Here is a 27,354-nt window from a genome sequence, read left to right as displayed (position 1 = left end):
TGTGAAACCCTCCCACCCCCCATTTTTCAGCCAGCTCTACCTCACTCCTGCAATAAAGCCGTGGGGGTGTGGGGGTGGGGGTGGGAGGAGAGACAACATGATGCTACTAACCTTCACACCTCATGCTGTCCGGGCCATTTGCTACAGGGATCTCATACTTCTCTATGCAGGTGTCACATTGCTTCCCCGTCAGGCCATTGGAGCAGGTGCACTCTCCAGTCCGGGGGTCGCAGGAGCCCCCCTTACACTGACACTCTGCCAATGAAAAGGAGGCAGCTGAGGGAGGTTTGCCCTGACCTAGTGAGCCCCCTGAAAGAGGGAACGCTGGGATTCCATCACAGGGCAAACCACCACCACAGAAAAGAATCAATGAATGAACAAGGGCCAATGCGTGGGGCTGTGAACATGCTTTTTTAATGGCAGGCGAGACTAGCTCAGTCGATCCTCCCCTTTGACTAGTGAAGTTTAATGTACAGAAAAACATGAGAGTCACGGTTTGTTTTAAAAAAAACCTTCAGATTGCAATTGCACACCTAGCTTGCATCAGGAATCGCTGGGAGTTTTCTTCAGTTGGATGGGTTGCTTCACAGGCAAATGGTTTTAGTTAGCAACTTGAGCACTTACCTGCTTTGCTCAAGTAGCTGTGGTCACTGCTGGTGCACACTGAAGGGGTGGAAAGGGCAAACGTACTTTTGAAGCCTAACTTTTTTTTTTTTTTAAATCAGGCCCTTTGCTAGGTGATGCCAAGTGCCCACGCAACACTTTGGCATATATTATCTTTATTGTTATGATCTAAATGACAAACAACGATTAAAAGCCTCCATGGAATTAGGATGGTTTCTTTGATCTCAAAACTGGAACGCTATTGGGGGGCTCTCCAGCTGTAGCACCACAGGGATGATGTAAAACACAACATCCCCATATCTGTGGTGAGAAGGGACTGGGTTCATGCTAAGCGACTAACACAGCCCTTTGGCACTGCAGCAAAGCAGCCCAGAGATGTCCAGATATTTCTTCTATGAGATTTACTAGCAATGAAGAAACTCACTTGTGCAGCCATGCCCGCTGAGCCCCCAGTAGCCTGGTGCGCACTGCTGGCATCGAAGACCAGTCACCCCGGGCTGGCAGCTACACTGACCAGTCTCAGCGTGGCAGCTTGTGCCTATGGATCCAATGTCGCAGTCACACTTTCGACAGCCAGAGCAGCCATGGTAGCCATAGTACCCATCCTAGGGAAAGACGTGGGTAATTAGCATGCTATCACACACAGGAAGGGGAGGCAATTGGGAGGACACGCTAGCCTTTCATCTCCAGAGACACACAGCTCCACAGTCACTCTGGCCAGCGCTGAAATGTGATCCATAGTCTGAACTTAATTCCCAGAGGCATTTCTTCAGAGCATAAAATTAACACACAATACGGCAAAATGCTGGACCAATGGGCAGGTTGCACAATAGGACTGAGATAAAAATGCACTGGCAGCATTGTGTCCGTAAGCTCACCTGGTGTCTGCTTACTCCAGGTGGGGAGTTAGGATCCCCGAAATCCACCCTAGGGTTAAGTGCCTTTTTCCTACAAGCATCAAAGCTGCAGTTAGCACCCCTCCTCCCATCATTTCGGAACCAGGTTCTTTAGACATTGACCTTTATTGTTAGGTATCTGCCTGGTGTAGGCAGGAACTGCATCCATATCGCTCAGCCATCTGCTGGCACAGCAGACATTATCCTCCTGTCTCTGCCCAGGAACCGCAGTGCGCTCATAGTGGGAGGGCAGGCTACAGAAGAGTGGAGCTGGCGTGCAGTGACTCAGCACCAGCCAAGCGTATAGTGATGGAGGCTTCACAGTGCGTGTGGGGGGAACCCACGATTCATTTTACCTGACAGCAGTCGCAGTGCTGACCTGTCACTCCAGGTTTACAGAGACATCGGCCAGTTCTAGGGTCACACGACTCAGTCCCGCACGGCAAACAGTTACACCCTGCCAGGAAGAAACACACCCATTTACCCGACAACTTAAAAAGGTCAGCCAGGCACTCTGACCCATCCTGTTTCTGGTGGATTTAATGCGATTTGATAATTTGTTGGGAGGAAATCCTGCCAACTGTGGGAGTTCACTGGTCGTCTTCACTCTCTCATATATGGGGACTGATCCTGCCATCCCTTATTCACATGATTACCTGCCGGAGTAAGACCTATCTCTGTGAGCAGCAGTTTGCAGGACCAGCGCCTTGGATTTTACCATTTGTTCCTCATGGCAGGGCCCTGTAAGGTTAGAAATGTACTATGCAAACCCACCCAAGCACAGAAATAATAATTTGGTTAATATCACTAGCGGTTATTACTGACGAGGCTGCTACAGTGTCAGAGCTTTACCACCTGGGTGCAATTCTTAAATGCCTGCTAAAGAGGGTTGTTTTGTCACTCTTATTTTTAACCAGCGTACCCTTTGAAAGCCAGGAGACCAGGCTAGCGGCTTTGTAAGAACCTACCCAGGCGATGACCACAGCTGTGCCCGCAGGCTGGCTAACTGCACATGCCCGTGACACACTACCCCCGAAACGCATTTGCAAGCCGGCCCCGGCTCGGTGCCGCACTTACTTGTGCAGTTCTTTGCCGCCACCGCGTCTCCGTGGTACCCTGGGGCGCACACTTCGCACCGGGGCCCGGCCGTGTTGTGCATACATCCTGTGCAGGTGCCCGTCAGAGAGTCGCAGTCGCTGAACAACATGTTGGGATCCGTGTTCTCGCTGCAGTCGCACGGCTGGCAGGAACTGCCAATCACTAAGGGGTTGCCATAGTAACCTGGGGCACACCTATAAAAAGGTCGCAGGTTAAAAGGGAGCTAAAGCAACAGGGCACGCGCTCCCACTGAAGTGCTGCACAACTACTGACTACAGGGCAGTTACAGCTATTAATTAGCCTCATGTTGTGGACTCCCACAGCACCTTCCACTCAAAGCACGTCATGGTCACTAATCAAGCCCCACAGGAAGTGTCCCTGTTCTTGCTCTACAGGTGGGTAATCTAGGCAAAGAATGCTGCGGGAACTTGGCCAAGATGACACCCTATGCCAGTAACGGAGACAGTAATAGGGCATATCCCAGCGGCACGCTGAGCCCACACTGATGCACAAAGGAACAGCATATAAGCAGTCAAGTGGGCCCAACTCCTGCTGGTCCTGGGAGCCACCAGGACCCAGTGCTGGATTCGTAGAGGTGTTGCCTTGCAATCGCAGCTGGTATTTTACGCCCCTTCCACAAAATAACGGAAGCCAAACCCACAACAGAGAGGATTCACAGCTCAAATCAATCGCTTTCTCCTCAGTCTCCTGTGTCAACGTAGCTGGGGCTTCTAATTTTATTTTCGTCACTATGGAAACTTCTCTTCTGCAACAGCTGCACTCTGACGAAGAAAACCCCCCACGGTCCTGCCCTCCCGTCATTACCAGGCCCTTACCGTTCACACATGGCTCCGGCATAGCCTGGCTTGCAGAGACACTGCATGGTGGAGCCCTTGTGGACACATCCAATGGCAAAGCTGAAATAACATGGGGCAAACGTCAAAGGTTATTTTACTCTGAAGGTACCAGGGCAAAGGGGGCTCTTGTCATTCACGTAGGGGTTGTGTGAGGGCTGGGAGTGGTTTGTGGCCATAGAAAAGGGAATGGGGTCGGGATCAGCTCATGGGCATGGGCTATTGTCAGGGTTTGGATCTGCAGCAGGGCAAGGGCTGGTGTCAAGAGTGATTTGTGACACAGGCTATGGAAATGTTTAGTGCTGCTGTCGGCAACGGGTACAAGGACAGGGCAAGGGTTGTGGCGGGTATGGTTCTCTAGGACAGGCAGAAGGGTGGGGCCAGTAGGGACCCCCAGGGTAGAAGGTTAGGGTTAGGGCTGGCAGTAGGTACCAGGTGAAGGTTGGGGTGTATAATGCACCCCTGGCTTGGGTTCAGGTTGAGGCCAATAGGCCTCCACAGGCTAGAGTTAGGCCTCAGGCTAACAGGGCCCCCCAGGGTAGGTTTAGGACCAGTGGAGCTCCCCGAGTTAGGGTTGTGGCCTTCGGGATATGTGTAATTGTTTCACTGGTGTGTACCCCCAGGCTAGTATCAGTGAGGTGGCCAGTTCTCCTCCCTACAGGAGGGTCAAAGGCTGGGATGTAGGAAGCACTGGTGCAGGGTTAGCCTTGGGACCAGGCGTGGGGGATTCCAGCATATGGCCTGGCAGGTGGCCCTTGGCTAGAGTTAGCGTCGGTACTGCCCTCGGGCTAGTGTTAAGTTAGATGCGGTTGGAGTCAGGGGCTAAGGACAGCCTGGTTTACAGGAGTGAAATGCCAGTGCAGAACGTCTAGCCCTTGAGAGAATCACACAAGAATGGAATCGCAAAATCACCTTGAAACTTGATATTTTGAAATCTCAACATGAGCTACGCTGACTTGGGGGAAATGGTGCTAATATCGGAACTTTGAACTGGTTTAGGTACAAAATTTGCTAAATCAATACAAAACAATGTTTACATTTTGTCGCTAATATTTTCACACCTGTAGAAATTACTAATATTTCCTTCAGAAAGAAAAAAACTCTTGCTGGCTGCACTGGTCACATCAGAGCTGTGGGCCTTTCTCCTCCCTCCATGGCCTACCCCATCATTATTAGCATTAATAAAAAGGGGAGCAGTGTCCTCTTTCCTTGGTAAACAGCCAAAACAGGAATGAACGAACTGGGAATGACGTGGCAGCGCATCTCTCCTGGCAGCCAGAAGAAACTCCCTCAGGATCAGGGGAAGAAATCAGACTACTTTGTGGATGAGAAAAAACAGGAGAAAGAACTTCACAGAAGATGCTTACTTGTTGGAAGCAACGGAAAGAGGACATGGACATCCCATGCACTGCAATGGCCCCTCGAGGGAAAAGTTGCCTACATAACCATCTTTGCACCGCTCACAATGATCTCCCTCCGTGTTGTGTTGGCAGTTCTGCAAGGATAAGACAGACAACACGTTTGGTATTTCTCCAGGGAAGCGTTCAAACCACGGTTTTCTGGAGGATTATGATGGGGTGGGTTAGAACAGATGACGCCCCATTACACATCTGGATGCCTAAATCCTTTCCTCTTCCCCAGCACACCCTGTCTCCTCATCCTAAACTGACTTGAAGACAATAAATCCCCTTGAAATGGCACATGAAGATTTTCAGTGATCAAGACAGTAATTTGGTAACCACTTAACCCAGTCACTGTGTTTTGGAGGGAACCTCTTAGTCAGCTGGTGAGGACGAGCACACATTGTACTTATGGGTAGCTACTCACGATGCATATTCCAGACCCTGGGAGGCACTGATCTGAGTGGCCGTTGCAATGACACGGAACACATTTTCCCAAGAAGAGGCCCTTGGTGTCTCTGTAATAACTTGGAGCACATTCCTAATGAGAGGAGAAGAAGAAGTGGTGACACATAAGCCAAACACGTTTAGGCAGAGCTAGCATACTAGCGTAACTACCTTCCATAAATGACACTGCGTTTCAAGACACAGAATAGATTAAAAGGGACAATGGTCAAGATTTTTTTTAGTTAAAATCTTCCCCCCACAATCGACATGAGCCAACTAGTCAGGCAGAAAGACTTATTTAAGGCTTTCAGGTATGTACCTAATGCTGGCATTGGACCCCTGAGCAAGCCCCACAGTAGCCCACTACCACTATCCAAAATTCTAGCTCATGCAAATCTCAAGGCAACCAAAGCAGAGCACGTGGGCAATAGCAGGAGATGGAGCACATGTACTGTATAGTTTGCTGCGATTTTGGGACGTCATTACAAAACCGGCAGGTGTAAGTCAAGTTGTCATTAAAGAGCCGCACGCCAGGGATTGGCTGAGGAAACTTGCGCTCGAGAATCTTCCCTGCATTCTAACATACAATGAGGCACATCCAAACCTAACTGCTGAGTGCAACGGCCGTAGGGGAAGTGCTCGCCTCTCACGTGCATCATACGAGCAGAGCTCCTACAATTTCACTTGAGCCTGGCAAAAGCACTTCACCTCTTCCCCCTACCTGGCAGGAATCTCCCCTGTAATTTGCCGGACACAAGCACAGTTCAACGTTGCTGGCTCGGATGCCCACGCTGGTCTCCGTCAGAGTCTCTAGGACCACCCGACGCAGAGATACTGATGAGGCAAGCTGGGAGAAGAGCGCTCTGATCTGCAGCTGCTCTAGGTTAGCCAGCACCATCATCAACTCTTCCCTGGACACTGGGTTGTGCGTCTGAGTGTGTCTGAAGTTACCCTGGTGAAGAGAGAAACTCTAGTGTTACCATGCAGTAAGTGCAAGCCCTGGGTTGCTGATTCTGCCCCTTTGGAGATATTTCAGTCAATCATCCAGCTAAATGAACCCTCTCATCCCTGGGAGGGCTTATCCATACAATATCCCCAAAACTCTTCACTTGTCTGCAGCTATGAGACCTCCTCCTTCCATCTCCGCTGGAAGTTTGTCTGAAAATTCAAAGCCAATTCTCTGCCCATGGCCCATTCCCAAAAAGCACAGGGAAAAATCTGTCCATGTGCCTGAGTGATGCTTTCACGCCATTAGGAAGAGCTCCCATTCACACAGTGCCTTCCATCTCCAGAGATGCACACAAACTTCACAAGCCACATACATGCAGCTTCTCTTGGGTGCAGGGCAGAAGCCACTTGATGCACAATACAACAGCATCTGTGCAGGGGAACGTTTGGTCCAGGATGTCAATGCAAATCCTTAGCGTAACAAAGGCTGCCGTGGGAGCATGAGGCCTGAATTGTCACAAGGTCCATCTCCCTACTGCCAACTCAGTTTGCACTCGTGCTCCCAGTTTGGCATCCAAGGGCCAACATGCACTCCTGAGATTCACCTCCTGCGCAAAGATATGGATGCAAATATGTAGGCACAAAAAAATGCACCTGCAAACACGGATGATAGGCTGATCATTTAACCCTTTAACATTCCCACAAGGCAGACAGGATCTGGCTCTTAAAGTCTCAGACAAAAGCCCCAGAACTGTATGGAATTTATAGCAGAAACTTCTGAGAGTTCAAACAAAATGAAAGTGTTAAGAGTGAGAATTACCAGCAATAGGCAACTATCCTCTAGACCATCTTGCTACTCTTCCTGCTTTCCTGGAGCACACACCCTAATGTTTCTCCAACACATCTCCACAGAGACGCTCTCTCTGGGATGACCCTCGTGACACACAAGTGTTCCAGGTTCTGAGGCAGTCACAGACTGCACCAAATTCCTAGGACATGTTAAAAAGTTGCCAAGGCTGCAGGCCACAGTACAGAGGAACAACATTCGATTCTCGAGGCTCTATGCCTAGCGCTGTCTGTTCCTTCGAACTCCAGGGAATGCGCACAGTGTGTCCAAACTCACCTCCACGAGCTGCAGCTGGCCTTCATGTACCTCTCCAGAAGAAGGGTAAGTGCCTTCCAGAAACATGATGCTCATTTGGTTTCCCTGGGGAAGGTACAAAGGTGTCCTGTAAGTCACTGGCTGGAAGCACCATTTATCCCTGATGCCCTATCAGAAGGGGTTTCTGAGGTTGTACCTTGAGGATGACATCCGGGCGGGGATCCATGGGAATGAACACATCACCCCTTCTGGTGTCTGAGCGAAGCTCATACCGCAGGTATCCGCCATAGGAGGACACCTAGGGGAGAGCCAAACACCACAGGCAGAAGACGCTGTTATCACCACTAAGCTAAGTGACCTACTATGGTCTTCATGGCTGGTGAGCATAATCAGACACACCCCCACTAAATCAGACTGCCCGGCAAAGGCACAAAGCAGGCCATTGGGCTGAGGCTCAGTGAAGATCAGGGCTGCGTGTGACAAGTGTTTGCTTCATCACTGTAACAAATGTGAGGGACGAGCATGCAGGGACTTTGGCCAGGTGTGTTCTCTCTTACCCGGTCTCCGAGGTAAGAGCTGGGCGCGTGCCAGTAGAGCTCCTGATAGGCCTCAGGAATGTTTTTCAGGTCAGCATGAATGAGTTCCTCCTCTAGTCTCAGGGAGGTGGCCACTTCTTGGCGGTCTCCGCTCAGTAACACCCATCCCTTCATGTTGAGGAACTAGGAGAGAGCGAAAGAGAGCTATATGCCTGTTTTCCGAGAGCACCTCACGTGCGGCGCAGGGAACGTCTCTGCATTCGTGCTCCTTCAGGCACGTGGGACAGGGTGGGGGCTGCAGAACGGTCCTTGGAATTTCGGTTACTGTTACTCCAGGACACAGAGTCTCAATACAGGGCTCATGCTCTATAAAACGGGGTGCCGAGAAGAGGCCAGTGGGATCCCAATCATGCTCCAATCCTGTTCCTTCGCTTCTAGAGAAGTGGATTTGCTCAAGTTATTTGCAACCTCAGAACTGCCCCCGTGAACTCCCAACCTTCTGTAAAGCATCAGGACCTCCCAAAGGCGAAGGATCCTGGGGCTCAGCTGACGAGGCTGAATGTACGAGTATGAAAATGGTTAAACCCACCCCCCAGCACTCCGGGATATCCCACAGACGTAGCACAGAGCGGGAGAAAGAAACCACCTGGGGGCTGGGAGGAACAGAATCCCACTGAACAGAGAGGAAAGGACCACCAAGGTCCCCAAGCCCCAGCCCTCCATTCACCTCCACTCGGTATTTCTCAGCACTGTGGCAGCGATCGGTTGCTCCAAAGCAGAAACACTTGGTGCAGCCCTTGGGGTTGTTTGCATCCAAAGAGAAGGTCCCCAGGCGGCACTGGTCACACCTCACGCCCTCCACGTTTTCCTAGAAGAAGAATGAACCATGGGGTGTGCTGAGTTTTCCCTACAATTGCTATAGAAGTATGGAAAAGGATGGCAGACTGCGCCAACAGTTATCAAAACGCTGCCGAGGGGCTGTAAAACGATGCCGTTATTCAATTCATGAGCGGGTTGCCATCTGGCCACTGAAGAGCTGAGTTATTCTCCAGTGGTGCTGCAGCAAAAGGCCTTCTCGTCACTGACACCTTCAATCCAATTTCTGCTGTTGACAGAGCCTCTTGGGAATCAAAGGTGAAAATGACCCAAGTGTGCCATGAAGCCGAGGGGCATTCCCTACAGAGCACACAGGATGCCACATGCTAGGCACTACCTGTTCTCCATCTCTCCATGCCCTCTCTCCCACGGGCCAGCCAGGTCACGTTGTCGGAGCAGGGGAATTAAATTGGCCAGACAAGCATCACCGGAGTGTGGTAATTAGACTGACCTTGCAGTGACATTGCCCAGTGACCGGATCACACACGCTCACTTCCGTCCCTGCCTGATGACAGTCACACCTCCGGCAGTGCGGATAATGGTAGTAGCCAGGGGAGCAGACATCACACCGCCGTCCTATTATATTGGGTTTGCACCTACATGGGACACAGCAGCAATGGAATGAAGGTACTTGGCCTTCTGCTGATCTCTAATTCCTAACGAGCTCCAGTGCGAAGAATACAACACTGATACCAGTGGGTTATTAATTTACCCTCCCTTCCCAACCTGCTCACATACTCCATGGCGCTCCATAAAGCCAGATGTCTAAGCTAATGATCCCAGTGCTGCTGCTGGCACATATCCTCTATGCGACCATGGTCCCATCATTGTTCCTCACCTGCACTGTCCACTGTCCGCATCGCATCCTGGCTCTGCCAGTTCTTGGACTCCCGTATGAGAACAATTGCAGTCCTCACAGCCAATCAAGGCGTGGCAGCCAAAGGTCTGGGGTTCACAGACGACACACTCAGGCTTGATGGTATGCGGTGGGCAGATGCATTGTCCCGTCACTTCATCGCACAGGCGGGTCCCACAGTCACAAGCTGCAAGAGAAAGGAAGCAGCTGAGTTCATTGTGGAAGCAGTAAGAACCCTGGGATAAAACAAAGCCCAAGCAACACCAAGGTTGCAAATTGACAAAAGCGGGTGCGGAGGAGCTTGTGCTCTGCCCATCTGCATGCCAGACTGTCTGAAAGGCTGGCATTGGAACCAGCCTCAGAACAGCACCTTGGCATTGCCTGTTCAGATACCAATGCCCAATCCCAGTAGGATCCACCAGGGCACTCAAGTGACTGGCGCCAGGGCTTCTCTGTGTTTGTCATAGAGCTTATGAACAGGGATTTAACTGGGCCAACAAAAGCCAAGGTCATCAGTTCTGAACAGACATCTGCAAGGTGAACCATTCAGGCCTGCTATAGGGTGGCAGTGGGGGGCATTTCCCAACTACAAATTTATTGAAGGGAAGGAAGGCAGCGTGCAGAGAGGAGTCGGATTCTTCTGCTCTGGAGTCTAAGAGGAGCCCTGCACATGAGGGACAGCATGGCAGAGCAGGTGGCTCTTCCATCTCACGACAACTGGTCTGCATTGCACAGGGTGCCCGACCAGGGGATTATATGCCCCACCAATGAACTTGGCAAAATTGACAGCGATGCTTGTTCCGTTGTTGCCCAGAGAATGGACTGGGAGGGTACTGACTGAAATGCAAAGCTAGAAGACACAGGGGAGTCTGGTTTTATTTTGTTTAACTAAATATTAATCACCAGTGATGGGCAGAGAATTAGGACCACATTTAGCCCCAGACTTGGAGTTCGCATGTGCACGCTGATCTGTATTTGCTAACTGCAGAAGCGGGCATGGAAAACCATTAAGTCAGGTTTGAGGCTGGCAGTAAAAGTGTCCATAAACAACCCGGTGAAACCCAGCTTAACAACCCATGGGACAAGCAAAGAAATGGTGTCCTAGATGAGGTGAATCTTTAAACACCACAAATACACTGGGAACCTCGGGTTACTTGAGAGGAATGGTGATGGGGAAGTGCCTGCTGGAAAGGATCTTTAGCACACACACTTCCAGAGCATGTACATAATGACATGAGCTGCACTGCTGTTTAACTTCCCCCCCCCCCCCCCACAACGGTACAAACTTCATAGGGAAAATCTCCTGGAACCTTCAACTCCCATAAGAGGCAGAAAACAGGGTTATCCTTGTTGGCCATTTTCAAGGCCTACAGAACAGGCATCTGGCCCCCAGCAGCCATCAAACCCCTCAGAGCTGAGAAGAGCAGAGCTTTCCTCCCAAAACAATGAACAGGTAACTCACGCCTGCAGTTGGGGAAGCCCCAGTAACCGGTGGCACACCGGGAACACTCTCGGCCGATGACGTTGGATTTGCAAGCACACTGCCCACCGAAGAGCTCACACTGGCCCCCGACGGCCCCTGCCTCATGGCAATGGCAGGGCTGGGCTCCATTGTTGTAGAACAGAGAGAGCGAGATGGCAGAGTCCCTGCAGAACTTGGATGCTGTGGTGGGACTGCAAAGAAAGGGGGAAGAGATTCCTGGGCTGGGCTTTCTTAGACCACGCTCCCCTCAGAGCATCCTCAGGGCTGATTTCCCCTGCAGGTACTTTCTCCAAGGCAAGGTTAGGTTCCCAAGTGATGACAAATCTCTATAAGACAGACTTGCTTTAAATGAGATGCCTCAACACCAGGGCACTCCCAACCTCACCGCTACCTTCCCAGATGGTCTACAGGCTGCTCACAAGAGGTGCCGGGCACCCTCAACCACTACTGAAGTCAGTGGGAGTCAAGGGCACGCAATACTGTGCAGGTTCAGGTTCGATATTAGGACATTAAGGACCTCTGAATGCTCCTTTAGATACCAGCCAAGGAGACTCATCTGCTTAAGCTAAAACCAAGATTTTAACCAATATTAACTTGGGTGTTGTGTCATTTAAGTCCCCCAGGGTCCCTGGAGTCAAACCACCCCAAATCAGCGCGAATCAGAGCAAAACAAAACCCAGCTACTGAAAAATCCAGCAGATTTATTAATTAACTGGGCATGGCCAAGAGAAGGGAAGCAATTAAAGCAAACAATTCCAGCATCCTAGGTGGATGCGTTTCCCCAGCAATGGCCTATACTCTACTATTTCTGTTCCATAGAGACTGCAAAGCCATTGGGCAGCAGAACAGGGTCACTTTAAAACCAAGGCTCTCACTTGATGTAGAAACTATTGACCCCACAGCTGCTGATAAACTCGTAGGATTTGTCCAGGGGTTCCTCCAGCAGATAATGGGAGCTGTAGCTGTCTTCAGGCACCACCAGGATGTAATCCTGCAGCAAGACACAAAGCAACCAGCCACACCCTGGCATTCAGTGCTTCCTCCCTGCAATGGCTCAGGTAAACCAAAGAGAACCACAAGAAGCACATGCAGCCGGTCAGCTCACTCAGCTGCCTGAGCATGTATTTACAAACGATTGATGTCTCACCAACTGGGATATGGTGCAACACTTCCAAGTGCTTGTCTTTTGAAAAGACAATTGGTCCGTGTGGCCCAGTATGCTGCCACAGGCAACAGCCAATACCCGACGTGATTGAGGCTAGCAAAAGACCCACCAAGGGCAGTAAGCCTATAGGACTGGGAGTCAGGACTCCGGATTTCTGTTTCCAGCTCAGCTGCTGACTGGCATTGTGGCCTCTGGTGAATCCTTTAAGAGCCCTGGGCCTTAGTTTCCCAATCTGGACGACTGGGATAATAATGCTTACCTGCCTCTGTCTCTAGAGATCCTTGGATGAAAGAGGCAGTGCAAGTGCAAAGTATTTTCACAATAGTGCATGAAACCGATTGTGCAAAAATGCAAAATATGATCATGACAGCGCATGTGCATCCATGGTAGGAAGGGAATTTCTTCCTGGCCTTCACAGGTTGTCATCGGACTGTCTGAAGCAGCTTGACTAAGCTCAGTCTCCTCCCCTCTCTACTAGGAAGGGTACCCGTTAAGTGGGGTAATGTCATAACATAGTTCCTGGTGGCTGTTGCCCATTAGTGGTGGGTTCCACCGAGCCTGACCTCTAAGCTACAATGCCACATTTCCCGACAGTGGATGCAACTTAGCAGGATGGCTCAGAAAGGGGGAAATGGTGTGAAACATTCCCTACCACTACCCTACTGAAAATGCCCTAGAAATCCAGTTACAACCCTGCTCCTATTGCTGTCACAGGGATGGAACCAGGTCTTGCGGGTGAGGGAGCCTTTCAGCTATACACTTACCAGCCACAGCTGCCGGCCTGCTGGCACACGAACAATCACCGTCAGCTCGTTATCCGTAAGGTCCAGGATGATCTGGTTCTCGGCAACCACCACACTCCGACAACCGTATCCATGTGGGCAGAAAGCAGCCTTGGCCTGGCCTGAAAGGCCAAAAGAGACGTCAGCCCCTCAGTCGCCTCTATCCCACCCCCAACCTGCTCCACTTGAGTTCATCCAAAGCAAAGCCAAGGCAGCCAGCTGTGAGCTACGGCACACACCAACTCTCCCCTGAATGGCCCATTTCGTGGTGTTCATGTCTCAGACACTGACTCGGCCAGCTTGGGAGGCAACCCAGGCCAAGTCAAAGCTTCCAGGGTCCAGCTTCAGGGCTTTGTGGTCTGAGTGAAGACCCTGAGGAAGATGAATAAAGGCAGCCAGCAGGGAAGGGGTTGAGTTTCATAAGAGCCTGCCCAGTGTGTGATGTGTGTGTTGGTGTGAGCGCCATTCGCTTGCCATTCCATTGCTAGGTAAAGCATCGTGCAAAACCTAGTGCAAATCTTCCCCTCTGCACTGGATTTTGTGAAATCAATCCTTTTCGGTGGTGGAAATGGAAACAGTGCGCAGCTGGAAGCCATCTCCTTCCCCAGGGGTCCACTGTGTAAGGTCAAGGTCAATTCACAGTTAGGTCCCTAAATAGCTGAGCCCATATGGCTCCCACTGAAGTGAATGGGACCTTCAGGAGCTCGGCACCTCTGAAAGACAGGCCACTTTAATGATGTGTCTAACTGTGGATTTAGGTGCCTCACTTTATACACCCAAGTTTCAACAGTTGGGCCTTCGTTTCACCTTCCTAGAGTCTGCTGCAGTAGTGCCCATTGGTTCTACCTTTGCTGCAGCCAGCTCGTATATGGGAAAACAGATAAATTCTACAGGCGGTCCAATGGAAGAGCTGGATTCATAGATTTACAGATTTTCAGGACAAAAGGGACCATTAGATTATCTAATCTGACCTGTGTATCACAGGCCAGCACAGAATTTCACCCAGTTACTCCTGTACTGAGCCCAATAACCTGAGTTTGGCCAAAGCATACACTCCAGAAAGGCATCCAGGGTGGATCTGAAGGCTTCAAGAGATGGAGAATCCACCACTCCCCTGGGTAGTTAGTTTTAATGGTTAATCACCCTCACTGTTAAAAAGTTTGTGCCTCACTTCTAATTTGAATGTATCTGGCTTTAACTTCCAGACACTGGTTCTTATTCTGCCTGTTTCCACCAGATTAAAGAGCCCTTTAGTACCCAGATCAGATCTCTATCCCCTTTGGGACATTTCTCACACAGCTGCTGCAGGGTCCTGGGTAGGAGGAAGAGGCAGCTTGGGTGCCCTTGACTCTCTGCCTTCCTCCAGGAACCTCCTACCAGTGATCTGGGATCAAAAGGAGTTTACAGATCACTTTCCCCATGTCCCTCAGTCCCAGGAGCCTCTCCCTAACTCCCAGCTCTGCTCACCTTGCCAAATCCGCCCGCCATTGATTAACACTTCCACAGGGAACGTGGGGTGGTTGGGCTGGTAATAGTGCACAACGAAAGCATAGCGACCCAGCGTCTGGATCCGGCTGTTAAACACAGCAGCAGCCTGGCAGGAGCAAAGAGTAAAGAAATTAGAGTTGACATACACTTTCCTCTTACAGTGCAATCCCCATCCCTCTCCAGTGCACCAGTATCACATCCCTTTCAACACGCCAGCAGGAGAGTGGTTTCTCTGCTTTGCACTGCTGGGGACTCCGTCTCCCTCGTGTATGTGACATTCACAGTTAGCCCCTCCATCTTCCCAGAACCACCAAGCTCGGTTACTCTAAGGCAGCAGCTCTCAGGCTGTAGTCCATAGGGCCCAGCCTGCAGAGCCCTTGCTGGGAGCCTGCAGAAGGGGACTTTGAGAACCAAACAGAGTGGGATTGGGCGGCGAGGAGGGTCTATGTGGATTATGAAGCAATCCACAGAATGAAATACTGGAGAAGCCCAGATGAAAGCACAACTGTGTCGTGGTTAATGAAGATGGAAGGGAAAGCCACGTATGAGTCGTTCTGTTACTTCACCGAGACTTGCACAGAGCAAGTGCATGCCTACGGTGCAGCCATCTGACACAACAATCCCATTGTCACTGAGAGGAAAAGCGCAGCCCAGCTGCAGTCTGTCCTCATTACCTGGGAAGGCTGCAGGAGAATGAGCTCTGCTGAGGAGTCCACTGCAGTCGGAGGCTGAGGTGATGGCTCAGTGGGAGTGCCAGTTGGAGCAACTGTGAAGATGTGAGTCAGGGGAAAGTCTGGAGGGATTGACAGAGCCTGGCCTGCTTCCAGGACAATGGACTGAGAGAGCTTCAGAAACCTTGATGGGATGCAGGAACTACTGCACCAGAGGGAGAAAACACAACACATGGGATCACTGGCAGTGGAAAGAGAACGATAAGCTCTGGCATGAGAGAGACTTGCCTATAATATCAATCCAGAGCACCCCATGGCGAGGAAGGAGCCTTTACAAGGATTCCTTGGGGCCTTTACCATATGTAGTACTGAGGGAGGGAGAGGAATCCTGTATGGCTAACTTAGTGGTAAGTGATGAACAAGAGTAGGAATTCGGACACACTGAATTGCTGTTACTGCATGTGAGCAAGTCTCAGGAAGGCTATTTCACTGGAGTGATGCACGGAGTATATCCCATAAGGGAGACCATCTAGTCTAGTTGTGAGAACACAGGGCTGGAGAGCTGGGTTCTAATCCCAACTCTGCTACTGGCTCAAGTGGGCAGGTCTCTTCACCTCTCTGTGCCTCCATCTTTAAAATGGGGATAATATTCACTCTTGTAGGTAAAGTGTTTAGAGAAATCATGCACTCCGTTACCTGGAGGGTGAGAAGGTTCCATGGAGGCTGATGCAGTGAACCTTTGGCTCAACATATTCCACGGTGAATTGTCCATAAGGTATCAGGTACACTTTATACTACAGCACCAGGAAGGAAAGAGAAGAGTGGTAAAATGAAACCTTCTGCTACTTGAAGCCTAGATTTGCTCCTTTACCCTCACCCCCGATCCCTAAAGATCAGGCTGAATACTCTAAAGATCCCCTCAGAGACACTTTACTGTAGCTGCAGACCAGTGCTGTAGGGCCCTGTATTTGGTGGAGGGCAGAAGCCAAATGTGTCTGAATTCAATTGCTCTAAGGCAGGGGTGGGTAAACTTTTTGGCCCGAGGGTCACATTGGGGTTTGAAACTGTATGGAGGGCTAGGTAGGAAAGGCTATGCCTCCCCAAACAGCCTGGTCCCCGTCCCCATCCATCCCCTCCCACTTCCTGCCCCCTGACTGCCCCCCTCAGAACCCCTGACCCATCCAACCCCCCTGCTCCTTGTCCCCTGACCACTCCCTCCCAGGACCCCTGCCCCAAACTGCCCCCCCCCAGGGATCCCATCCCCTATCCAACCCCGCCTGCTCCCTGTCCCCTGACTGCCCCCCAGCCCCATATTCACACCCCCCCAACAAGCCCCCCCAGGACTCCCACCCCATATCCAACCCCTCCTGTTCCCTGACCGCCCCAGAACCTCCGCCCCATCCAACTGCTCCCTGTCCCCTGACTGCCCGCCGGGACCTCCTACCCAACCCACCCACCGCTGGCCCTTACCATGCTGCTCAGTGCGGCAGGAGCTCGCAGCCCTGCTGCCCGCGTGGCGGCAACGCTACGGGGGAGGGAGGACAGCGGGGCAGGGGCCGGGGGCGAGCCTCCCGGGCCAGGAGCTCAGGGGCCGGGCAGGACAGTCCCGCGAGCCGGATGTGGCCCATAGTTTGCCCACCTCTGCTCTAAGGCAAGATTTGTATATGCCTCAAAGTGATTTAGAGCAGTGGCTCTCAACCTTTCCAGACTACTGTACCCCTTTCAGGAGTCTGATTTTCTTGCGTACCCCCCAAGTTTCACCTCATTTAAAAACTACTTGCTTACAAAACCAGACATAAAAATACAGAAGTGTCACAGTGCACTATTACAGAAAAATGGCTGACTTTCTCAATTTTACCATATTATAAAATAAATCGATTGGAATGTAAATATTGTACTTACATTTCAGCGTATAGTATATAGAGCAGTATAGACAAGTCATTGCCTGTATGAAATTTTAGTTTGTACTGACTTCGCTAGTGCTTTTTATGTAGCCTGTTGTAAAACTAGGCAAATATCTAGATGAGCTGATGTACCCACTGGAAGGCCTCTGCGAACCCCCACGGGTTCGTGTACCCCTGGTTGAGAACCAGTGATTCAGAGCTTACATCCCATTTTCAGAAGTGACTTTGGCAGTATGTCCCCTTCCATGGTATCTCATCAGAGCACGCTGGCCCACTTTGCAGAGTATAGGGGAATTCAATGTAGACTTTTAGCTCCTAAGTGACTAAGTCCCATTTTCAGAAGGCACTGAGTCCTACTGACTTGCAATGACACTTAGGCTCCTCTTTTGAAAATGGGACTGTTACTGAACATCAGTGGGACTCAAGTGCTTATATCTCTTCTGAAAACGGGTCTCAGGGTTGTCCATATAGAGCCTTAGTGCGCAGCAAGCCAGCGTGACTCCACAGCGCACTAGCCAGCCATGCACTAAGTTGCGTGTGGACCCTGCCGCTGTGCATTACAAATTCTGCAGTGCACTTTGACCTATTGCTGTCAAAGCACACAGAGAACTTTCAGTGAGCGGCAGGAGGGTCCACACAGCCAGTTAGTGCACGGCAAGCTAGTACCCTGGAGGTTTACACTCCAGCTTGCTGTGCACTCACTAACTGTGTAGACAATCCCTTAGGGTCATTTAGGACCTAACATCTACACTGAATTCCTCTATGCTCTGCAAAGTGAGCCTACAGGCTCTGACGAGACAGAATGGAGGAGACATACTACCATATTGAAAGACCCCATAAGAGAGTTCCACAAGAGAACTCCTTTCGCCCTCGCTCCTTCAGTCCCAAATGCCTATGATACATTTTTCACCACATCGTTGACCTGTCACCTCTTCTCCCAGCTGGCAGCCGACCATATCGGATTGCTCATGATTAAGGCTAAGATTTAGTCATGGGTATTTTTAGTAAAAGTCACGGACACATGAGCAACAAACAAAAATTCATGGCCTGGTGACCTGTCCATGAATTGTACTATATACCCCTGACTACATCTTGGGTGTTCGGGGGTGTGTGTGTGTGAGCGCTCCAGGGCACCTGCTGGTGCTCAGGGCCTCCACTGTTGCTGGGCGGAGACACCGGGACCATCACTGCTGCCTGGGGTGGGGGTGGGAAGGAGACACACCGCCACTATTGCTGTGGGGGCTGGCCCCGGAGCCACCTCAGCTGCTCCCGGAGCCACCTCAGCTGCTCCAGCGGCCTTGGGGCAGGAGCGCCAGCAGGCTGCAGAAGTCACGGAGGTCCTGGAAAATCACGGAATCCATTACTTCTGTGACCTCCATGACAGACTCGCAGCCTCACTCATGTTATAGACAGAGTTACACACCGTGACTGATCTAACATAGGAACATCACCCTATTCTCCAGGTTAAGTCCTGAATCTACTGGTTCTAGGCCTCCTCCTTCCACACCACCTGGAGCTGACGGAAGCCACACAGCTGTCCTTTGTAGTGAGGTCTTACCAGGAAGAAGTGGGCTTGATCTGCAGTGAACCGAACGGTTCCCTCTGTGGTAAGTTCAAAAGCTGCCAAGCGATTCTGTGAATCTAAGACAATCCCACGGCAAAGGAAACTGCAAGACAAAAACAGAACTCAAGGATGGCCCTGGGCAGAGCCATAATTCATTTCTTGTCTTGCCAGATATACATTCTTGAAGTTATTTACATAGAGCTGAGGTAAGTCTTTGAATGCCCGCTTGGGGTAGTCACAAGAGCGCATTTCCTAAGGATATCCCAAGCCTTTGTTTCCTACTGCTAAGGTCACAGTTTGAAGTCAAACATGAGAGCAGCTCCCAGACAAGGCACTCAGTCTGTGGATTACATAAATATTGTCTAGTGCTTGGAGCAGGTGACTCAAGTACAGGATTCGTCTTCTATTTCCAGCCGCTCTCTCTTGCTGGGATTCCGTCAAGTCACGTAGGCCCAGATTTTCAGAACTGGGAAAGCATGCGAGATAAGCAAGCATCAAATTTGCAAGTGCATCGGCCCTAGCTGCAGTAAGCACGCAGAAAAGGGATTCTGAAGGTCTGGGCTGCCTGCGTCCCACTTTCCCCACTATCAAATGGGAGTGACAATGTGCCTACCCTTGGGTGATGGGGGGTTGCGAGATTCAAGCTGTTACCAAGATCCCACGGTGGGTACTGCACTAACATATGTGCCCAGATACAATATTCTCATTCTGAGGCACAAGGCTGAACGTTCTATTAGTGCAACAAAGTAGGAAGCAACGGAACAGAGAAGCTTGTCCCCTCACTGTGCAATGCAGGAGAGGGACGTTACCGTATTCACTACGGCTGCCCCTTCACTCAGCCTCTTGTTCAGATCTGGCTTCGTACCTGTAGTCACATGTGTGGAAGGTGAGTGACCCCTGCTGGGTGGCTAACTGCAGGGAGCTCATCGCTACGCTGGCCCTCTGCACAGCATCCTTGTTGGCATACTCCACCAGCAGCACGTATCTCCCGGGCTGGGGAACAGCAAGCTGCAGCTGGACCTCCACCTGGGTGGGAAATGAAAATATGACAGAGATACACTGCATCTCACCTCCCTCTACTACACACACAGCTTACCAGTGCTATGTACCAGCTTTCCTCTTCCTGACCCAATACACTCCAGGGACCGAAATGATGCATTGCGATAGCTCTCAGTGGGTGCATACCACCCCCCCCAGCCACACCATATCTTCCCGCTGGGGGCTACATCAGTGAGATTCTTAGGTGCACAGGCTTCAACATATTACTGTATGGACAGGCTAAGAAGGCAGTGGGCCAAGTTTTAAAATCCCAGCACAATGAGCACACTCCCCACCCCCCAGCCCATTTACACGCCCAGGGCAGAGTTTGCAGGGGTGACTACATGGGTGAGCAGCACCTAAACACACACTCACACGAGCAGCTTAATGAGCTGCAGGAGGAATAGAAGGACGTGTGGGCAAGTTTCTGGAATAGCCGTCCCAAGATATTTAAAGTACAAGCTCTCTCAAGGGGACAGCCGGCACCTTTGGTCTCACAGGGCTGAAGGGTGAAATAAACAAGCTACTCACGTCACCGCTGCTGCACAGCGCCATCTGTGGGTGCGATGGGGTGATGCGCACGGTGGGACAGGGCCTGGGTAAGCTGTTGTCCAGCCGGCACACCATGTCTCCTCCAGCCGCAGAGGGGAAGCTGTCCACAGACAGGTACTTGTACAAGAGGCAGCTAGAAGCGTGAGGAAAGAATTTGTGAAGTTCCGTTGTGAGCGTTGAGTCCAGGTCCCAGGGAGCAAAGCAAGGGCCCCGCTGCTCTCGAGAACACCCTGGCCTTGGACGGAGCAAGAGTTTGTGTTTCACTGGCCACGGCAGCCCCCCCGCTCGCATGCTGTGCTGTTACAAGTGCCTCAGATCTCTCTGGGAGGGTCCACTTCTAGGGGCAGACCAGGAAATCAGTCTCCGCAGCGGGGCCATGGGGGACGGTGGTGTATGAGAAACGGACACCTGCCCATTAGGAGCTGAAGAGGCTGGCAGTTCATTTCATGTTGGCCAGCAAACGCTGCTTATTGCTAACAACGTTCCCGGGCTATCGACCAAGGCTAGAGGGGAACGGGGCAGCGCCCCCAGTACTAACCCTTTGAGCAATCCAATGACCCAGGCATCCCTCCCGCCAGTGCAACACCGGCTCCAAAATCCTATTGTGTCCCCTGTGAGATTGGGTGGGGCCCTGCCAGTAGGTAGAGGAAGCCATTCAGCCTCAAACTTTAGCTGCTCCTCTTTGTTATGTTCCATTGCCAGAATCAAAACCTCTCCCCACCCAGCCACCCTCACCCCCAAGCCCTGCAGACTCTTGCGAACACAACACTCCTCCATTGGCCTGAATGGCAGGCGAGAGGCACCACAAGGGTCCCGGGGTAGTTAGCTGCTGTGGCTGACTTCTTCCAAGAGCCTGCGCCCACCCCCGTTTGCCCAGGCTCCCCTAGTGAAGGGAGATCCCTGGTGCCTCCCCCACAGAGAGCAGCTGCTGACTGAATGGGAATGCAGCCCTGCACACAAGGGGGCAGTCTATGGGTTCATTAGTACCAGAGGGTTAAGAGGGCTGGGCAGACCCCAAATAACACAGATCACAAAGAGAGGAATGGAGTTCCTTACTTCTGACTGGCTTGTTCAGGGGCTGGGCTGTAGGTACACGCCTCTGTGACCTTCAGCTGCAGGATGGGCGCTTCGTAGTACGAACTGGGGAGCAAAACCAGATAGTCCTGGAATGGGGGCGGAGAAGGAGGGGGACAAGTTGAGTGTGACTCTGTTCCTCGGGAAACTGCCAGTCTTCCTTGGAGGAGGGAGAAGGGGAAGGGCCTTACCAGCAGTATGCCCTCTGCCTCTACGATCAGAGACCACACAGTGGGGTTCAGCACAAAGGGCTCCCCGAAGCTGTTCTGAGGGACGGTGACAAAAGCCGGTTCGGTGCTGGGAGCGAAGATGATCTGCTTGGTCTGCTCAGTACCTGGGGCGGGAAGGACAAGAGACTGTGAGAGGGCACAAGCTCAGGGCGGCCCTGAGGGGATACCACACAATGGGCAGCAAGCGCGGAGGATACAGTCGGGGAAGTGACTCTGTAAACGTGGCTCGGGGGGAGCCTGGTTTAGTCTCTCAAGCAGCGTCCACAGTGGATGTGCCGGGGTCCCACATCAGACAATGATAGAAATACCCCCCGAGCAGAATCTGCTCAGTGAAAAAAAATCACTAACTTCCCTACTGCTACTGCTAATCTGTAGCTCTCATCCAACGCTGAATAGCCCATACCCACCAGCATCCCACCAGCTAGAGACAAAGAGAACTTATTTACTATGAAATTATTCAAAGACGAGTGACAAGAATCAATCAGATACACTATACACAATGGAGAATGTTTTGCTGCAAACTCTGAGAGTCTCCTGCCTTTCCCCACCTACTGACATTCCACAGCTGGAACTTAAGAGGGCAATTTAATGCAACAGCCTTCCCCTAGACTTCAGGCCCCATCCTTCTCCCACTGAAATATTTTTGGCTAAACTGACCGTCCACAGACGTTTTAAATCAATTAACTACGTGTGCGATCCCAGCACAGCACCTAGTGTCAGAACGGCCACCGGCTAGTTTGCAGGTTCAGGGTTTTTTTTAAAAAACACAGATGAGCTGAGGCAGGAGGCTGCGAATTTCACACACGCGTTCCTCTGACTGTCTTTGTGTGGTTCATTTACAGCATGGCACGCAGCAGGGGCGAGCGAGGGTAGGGCGAAGGAGCATGCTACTATGATGACTGGTTAGCCGCATCCAGTATGTGGACAGAGCAATTAACTCAAGATTGGACCCTAGATTCCTGAACCATAGCACTTGAGTGCAGCACCACTGAAAATGAGGGCAAGGAGGCATGTGTGTTGGATGCCTTTGTGAAGGGGCAGCTCAGAGAATTTGCACCTCTGACCACAGGAATTATTTCGGGTGCAAACCCCCCCCCCAAAAAAAAAACAACAAAAAAAACCCACCCCAAAGAGCAGGAGCAAAATGGTGTGAGAAAATTATACCCACAAAAGAGAGGCCGTGTCCCTTTTGAAAAGCGTGCCCTACATTTGGAGCTGTCAGGCAGTGAAAGGGCTAAAAGCTTGCTAAACCAAACGCTGCAAGGGACTAACTTGCTTCTAGGCCCCGGTCTTAACACTGGCAGCCCCTTCCACACAGGGATGAGGATGGCTTGATGTTTTGGAGATTACATGGCTTAGCAAAGGGGCTGCTGTGCTGGGTCCACTCATCGGTCCACCAGGCTGGGAATATGCCTCCTGCGCTAGCAAATACTTGAAGCATCCAAGGGGAAAAAGCCACAGCGTTATACAGCAAGCCAGCTGTAATCCTTCCTGACCTATGTTGTGATCAGATTACGCCCAGCAGCATGTGAGTGGATGACCCTTCTCTTAACTTTCCTGTGTAGAAACGTAACTGGTCGTATAATTATCCAGCTGCTTTCTTCCTTTTTTTAAAGCAAGATCTGGGCATGTCAGGCCCTGTATATATCCTCCAGCTGCTCACTTTACAAGGTAAAGCAACATTTTCTTCTGTGCCAGCCCAGCAGTTCCAAATAAACAATATTTTCTATTCAGTGTCACCTTTCATCCCAGGATTTCAGACCATGCCATCAACATTAGAGAATTAAGGAACCTCCTCCCTCTCCGGGAGCATTATTATGTACAGATTGTGAAACTGAGATACAGAGGTCAAGTGATTTGTTCCAGGTCACATGGCGAGTCAGTGGCAGGGAACACCAGTTTTGTATCTCCCAGCCCTGTTTTTTAATCCATTAGACTGGAAATCCTCGTGAAGGTACCATACTGTACAGCACCAGCCATCCCCAACCTAGCTCCTTGAAACAGCACTCAGCTGACGATGAATGAGTAGAGGCTGAATGTAGCAGATGGGAAGACATGCTAGGGTGGGTGCAGTGCCGTTCTCTTGCAGGGTCTCTGTGAGAGCTGCCCCACTGGGCTAGTTCTCCTGAGGAAGAAATCACTGCAGCTGGCTTTGAAACTTGCTGGCTTTCATGGTACAGATTGTCGAAGGGGCCTCAGACCACCCTCTACAGTGACTGCAATTTTCTACATACGTGGCAATTCAAGAACTTCCCTGCAGAGACAGTTTAGCTAACCTGTGCCAGCAAATGCACTTTGCAAATGGACATTGGAGTTCCCACATATGGAAAAAAAACCTGCAGACACAATTTTGCCAGGAAAACACATGGCATCAAGTAGTTGCAGAGACTCGCTCTTCAGAAAAGTAAATGCAAAAGGTGGCTGTGCACGAAGACTGGAGCATAATTTTACTGTTCCTCTTCCTCACCAGGCTGAGTGCTTGCCACGCTGCAGAAACCAGGAGTCACTTCGCCATCTTGGCATGGGTAGGGTGGGCAGGGATAAGCTTGACTCAGTTCCAAGTCATTCCTTGTGGAAAACCAACCTATAGGGTTTAATAGGGGCCATGCCGATATGGGTCTATAGGAATCCCTTAAAAATCTGACAGAATTTAATAGAAAGGGACAACTTTTCTATAAGGTTTATTGAGCCAACCTATAAAAAGTAGTCCTTGTCTATGCCATCCTATGGGACTGTTCCAGAAGGGACACAATCAGTCACTGGCCGCCTGGAATACCTTGGTGGCAGTGTTGCATGCTGCCATGCGGGTATGACAGCAGGTTTCAAACTCCAAGCTTGGGAGTGCAGGGGGGCCAGAGGCAATGCCCAGCTGCTCTCCTAGAGTCTCCTGCTGTCACTGACAGCCTAGTGCTAGCAGCCCTTCCAAGGCACCTGCCAAATCACCCTGCCTGAGGGAGAGGAGCCACCCAGCAAAATCGTGCATTGTGGAGAAGGGAGAGCAGCACAGGGGCTCAGACAGTGAGGTCTCACAGAGAGGGCAGCTCTGGTGAAGCAAAGAGCTCCAGGAGGATTGGCACTCAGGTCAGGCATGGCAATGCTCATTCCTGGGGCGTGAGCTCCAGAAAAGAGAAAGCTGCTGCTTGGGTAACAGCCCAGGGGAGAAGCAGACGGGCTCTGAGCTGCCAGAAAAGAGAAAGCCAATGACAGGCGCGAACCCCAGTTCCCATCTCCTGGCCTAGCTGAGAGGAGGCATTAGCAGTAGGCTGTGTGTGCGTCTGTGCATGTTAGTTAGCAGGGAGGTAAAGCCCTTTTATCCTCTTCCGCAAAAAAACAAAACCATCTGTCCCCGTGTGCTCTTGCCTACACGTTGCTGATTCCTGGTACATACAAAACGTAGGTCTCTGCCTTTCAAGCCGTCTTTGCTGGCTCTTCCTTTCCCTGCCTGCACAGGATGGGTTATTGGAGCCTGTGCAGCCAGCTTAGAGCCACTGCCAAAATGCAAATGGGAAACCCTGTTAAACACCAGCCAGGCCAGGCCACCTGGCACTTCCCAAAGGCCAAAAAACAGGTTCTTTCACCATGTCCTTATGAATCAGGAAGTGGGGGTCTGGTCTCCCGCTACTGCCTTTGGCTTTAAAATGCAAGGCGACGTGCTCTGATGGTAGAAGGTGGCTGCAGGGAGTGTACGGACAGGCGAAGTGCATCCCTCTCCTACATGTCCTGGTACTTCATTCACCAACCGCCAGTGAAACATGGGACCGAAAAAATAAACCCCGGGTCCCAGTGCTGATGTTCGGATCTGGTTCCACCTGTGTGGCCCATCTTGGACACGTAGCTACTCCTCTCAGGCTCCGCAAGGGCCTTCCGGGCCATCCTGTCTCTTCGGGGGCACCAGGCAGGGAAGCCTCATCTGAACGTTATGCCGCCTCCTCCCATACCGGCCGAGTCGACAAGCACGCACCCCTTGGGGCCGTGGCTGCTGCGGAGCCGGCTTGTTAAATGGGAGACGAGCCGCCTCAGTCCAGCCCTTGGCTCTGGAGGGCCGGAGTTCCAGAGTGAAGCCATACGGTGACGTCCACAGGAGACTGCGGGGGGAGGGGAGGAAGCAGCAGTGGCGCGGGGAAGCAGTGCGGGACCCTTACCTCTCCTTCGTGGCTGATAAGCTGTAATTTTGCCATACACAGTGGCACCTCCTGAATTAATATACCTCAGGATGACATGGAATAGATAGAGCTCTGCCTCCTTCACGTCTACCGTGATTCTGACTTTACTCTGCAAAAAGCACAAGCACATTGGGCACACGTCACTGTGGGGCCGGCACTGGGCCCATCACCCGTCCTGTGGGAGAGCGGTACCTGCCTGCCTGCCTGCCTGCTTCTCTCTCTAGTCCCCCTCCCCTCTGCGTGACACAGGGGAGCAGCTGCCAACACGGCGAGGGCTGGCACGCTGGAGGAGCTCAGGAAGTCCCAACGGGTGGCGTTTCGGAGGGGTTGCAGAAAGCGGGGTTGTTTTGGTTAGTCTCAGAGTGAGAAACGCACTTACAGTTGCCACAAACATTAAACTTTCCTTCCTCAAGGACCGAGACCCTCCCTTCCACACTGGCCGGCCCCCGGTTGACGTAGCGGAAGACGATGCGGAACAGGTCAGGGGAGGTCACATTGAAAGTCACCACTACCTTGGGCTGGTGGGAGAGAGAAAGGGGAGAGAAGCAGAGCAACACCTTAAATCACCTCCACCGCCAACAGCCACCAGCCCCAGTGCAGCAGCTCGGGGGACTGCTCCCTAAGCAACATGCCACAGCACAGGAGGAGTCAAGCAGCCACGCAGCCTAACAGGGGGAAAAGGGCAGCAAGAGAATGCGTTGCACAGGTGCTACCAAGTGCACTTTACAAGCACCTACCTATCCTCCTCCCTCTCCATGCTTTCCATGGGTGGGTGGGCGGGAGAGGTGGAGGCAGGGGGCATGCATCAGGAGAGCAGCTCCACCTACGAGACACTCTCACACGCTAGCGTTTAGGTTGCTGGGCCACAGTGTTTAACTGGAGAGCGTTCCTAGCTGTCAGCTTTGGAATGGAAGCTGGCTAGCACTGATGGGTGCTGTTTGGTGGAGGAGCTATTTTGGGGGGCATATTCCAAGCTAGGGAAAGAGGTTACTTTAACAAAAGGTTTGACTCCATTTTTAACGTAACATGGGTTTGGTGCTTTGTACTACAGTCAGCCCACAGGCGGCTCCAAGGCCATCTGTCTCTGTGCTCATGGGTTCGCCACCCAAATGTCTGCAGAGAGGCTGCAACTGGAAATCACAGAGTTCTCTCTGACACTTGAAATACTACCAACCAGCAATACCGACTGAAGACACCCCCGAGAGATGTGTGCACTTATTCAAGAGCTGCCATGTGGCCTTGATTCAGAAAAGCATCCCTGTCTCGGAAAACACTTAAGCATGTGCTTAACATTAAGCACATGCTAAAGTCCTATGGACTTTCACAGGATCTAAGCACATGCTTAAGTGCTTTCCTGTGCCAGGGCTCAAGGGACCAAGAGGAGGTTTGCCAATCAAACCCTCCACGGGCATGATAAACTGGCTGCGATAAAGGAGGGCCGTTCCCTTGAGAAAATATACTGGCAAGGGACGCTAAAGACTAGGTTTTAGGGTTAAAGCTCCACGGTCACAGCCTGAGCTTCTTGCTCAAGGGCACATTGGAATGAGCTCACATGGAAGAGGGGCAAAAGCCACACACCTGCCTGACGTTTAACGCCAGTGGA

The 27,354-nt window shown here is 51.5% G+C and overlaps 1 protein-coding gene across 1 annotated transcript in view; it reads right to left on the bottom strand.

The window, feature by feature from the left end:
* Positions 1–27,354, bottom strand: part of LAMA5 (laminin subunit alpha 5) — a 163,137-nt gene that overhangs the window by 31,317 nt on the left and 104,466 nt on the right. The window contains exons 23-48 of the mRNA XM_074969645.1: positions 26,131–26,269; positions 21,550–21,692; positions 21,341–21,447; positions 20,264–20,417; positions 19,560–19,720; positions 18,689–18,797; positions 15,923–16,020; positions 15,230–15,431; positions 14,535–14,661; positions 13,050–13,189; positions 11,996–12,111; positions 11,100–11,311; positions 9,620–9,824; positions 9,233–9,377; positions 8,633–8,773; positions 7,927–8,088; positions 7,566–7,667; positions 7,391–7,474; positions 6,041–6,271; positions 5,300–5,413; positions 4,840–4,967; positions 3,455–3,535; positions 2,598–2,812; positions 1,877–1,977; positions 1,049–1,229; positions 112–255 (exon numbers count right to left, since the gene is read on the bottom strand). Coding sequence (XP_074825746.1) covers positions 112–255; positions 1,049–1,229; positions 1,877–1,977; positions 2,598–2,812; positions 3,455–3,535; positions 4,840–4,967; positions 5,300–5,413; positions 6,041–6,271; positions 7,391–7,474; positions 7,566–7,667; positions 7,927–8,088; positions 8,633–8,773; positions 9,233–9,377; positions 9,620–9,824; positions 11,100–11,311; positions 11,996–12,111; positions 13,050–13,189; positions 14,535–14,661; positions 15,230–15,431; positions 15,923–16,020; positions 18,689–18,797; positions 19,560–19,720; positions 20,264–20,417; positions 21,341–21,447; positions 21,550–21,692; positions 26,131–26,269 — 3,742 coding nt within the window. The remainder of the gene's footprint in view (positions 1–111; positions 256–1,048; positions 1,230–1,876; positions 1,978–2,597; positions 2,813–3,454; positions 3,536–4,839; positions 4,968–5,299; positions 5,414–6,040; positions 6,272–7,390; positions 7,475–7,565; positions 7,668–7,926; positions 8,089–8,632; positions 8,774–9,232; positions 9,378–9,619; positions 9,825–11,099; positions 11,312–11,995; positions 12,112–13,049; positions 13,190–14,534; positions 14,662–15,229; positions 15,432–15,922; positions 16,021–18,688; positions 18,798–19,559; positions 19,721–20,263; positions 20,418–21,340; positions 21,448–21,549; positions 21,693–26,130; positions 26,270–27,354) is intronic.

Source organism: Natator depressus, chromosome 13 (assembly GCF_965152275.1).
Source record: "Natator depressus isolate rNatDep1 chromosome 13, rNatDep2.hap1, whole genome shotgun sequence".
In the NCBI taxonomy this organism is placed as follows: domain Eukaryota; kingdom Metazoa; phylum Chordata; order Testudines; family Cheloniidae; genus Natator; species Natator depressus.
The sequence above is the reverse complement of the archived record's forward strand: the minus strand, read 5'-3'. Positions and strand labels throughout refer to the sequence as shown.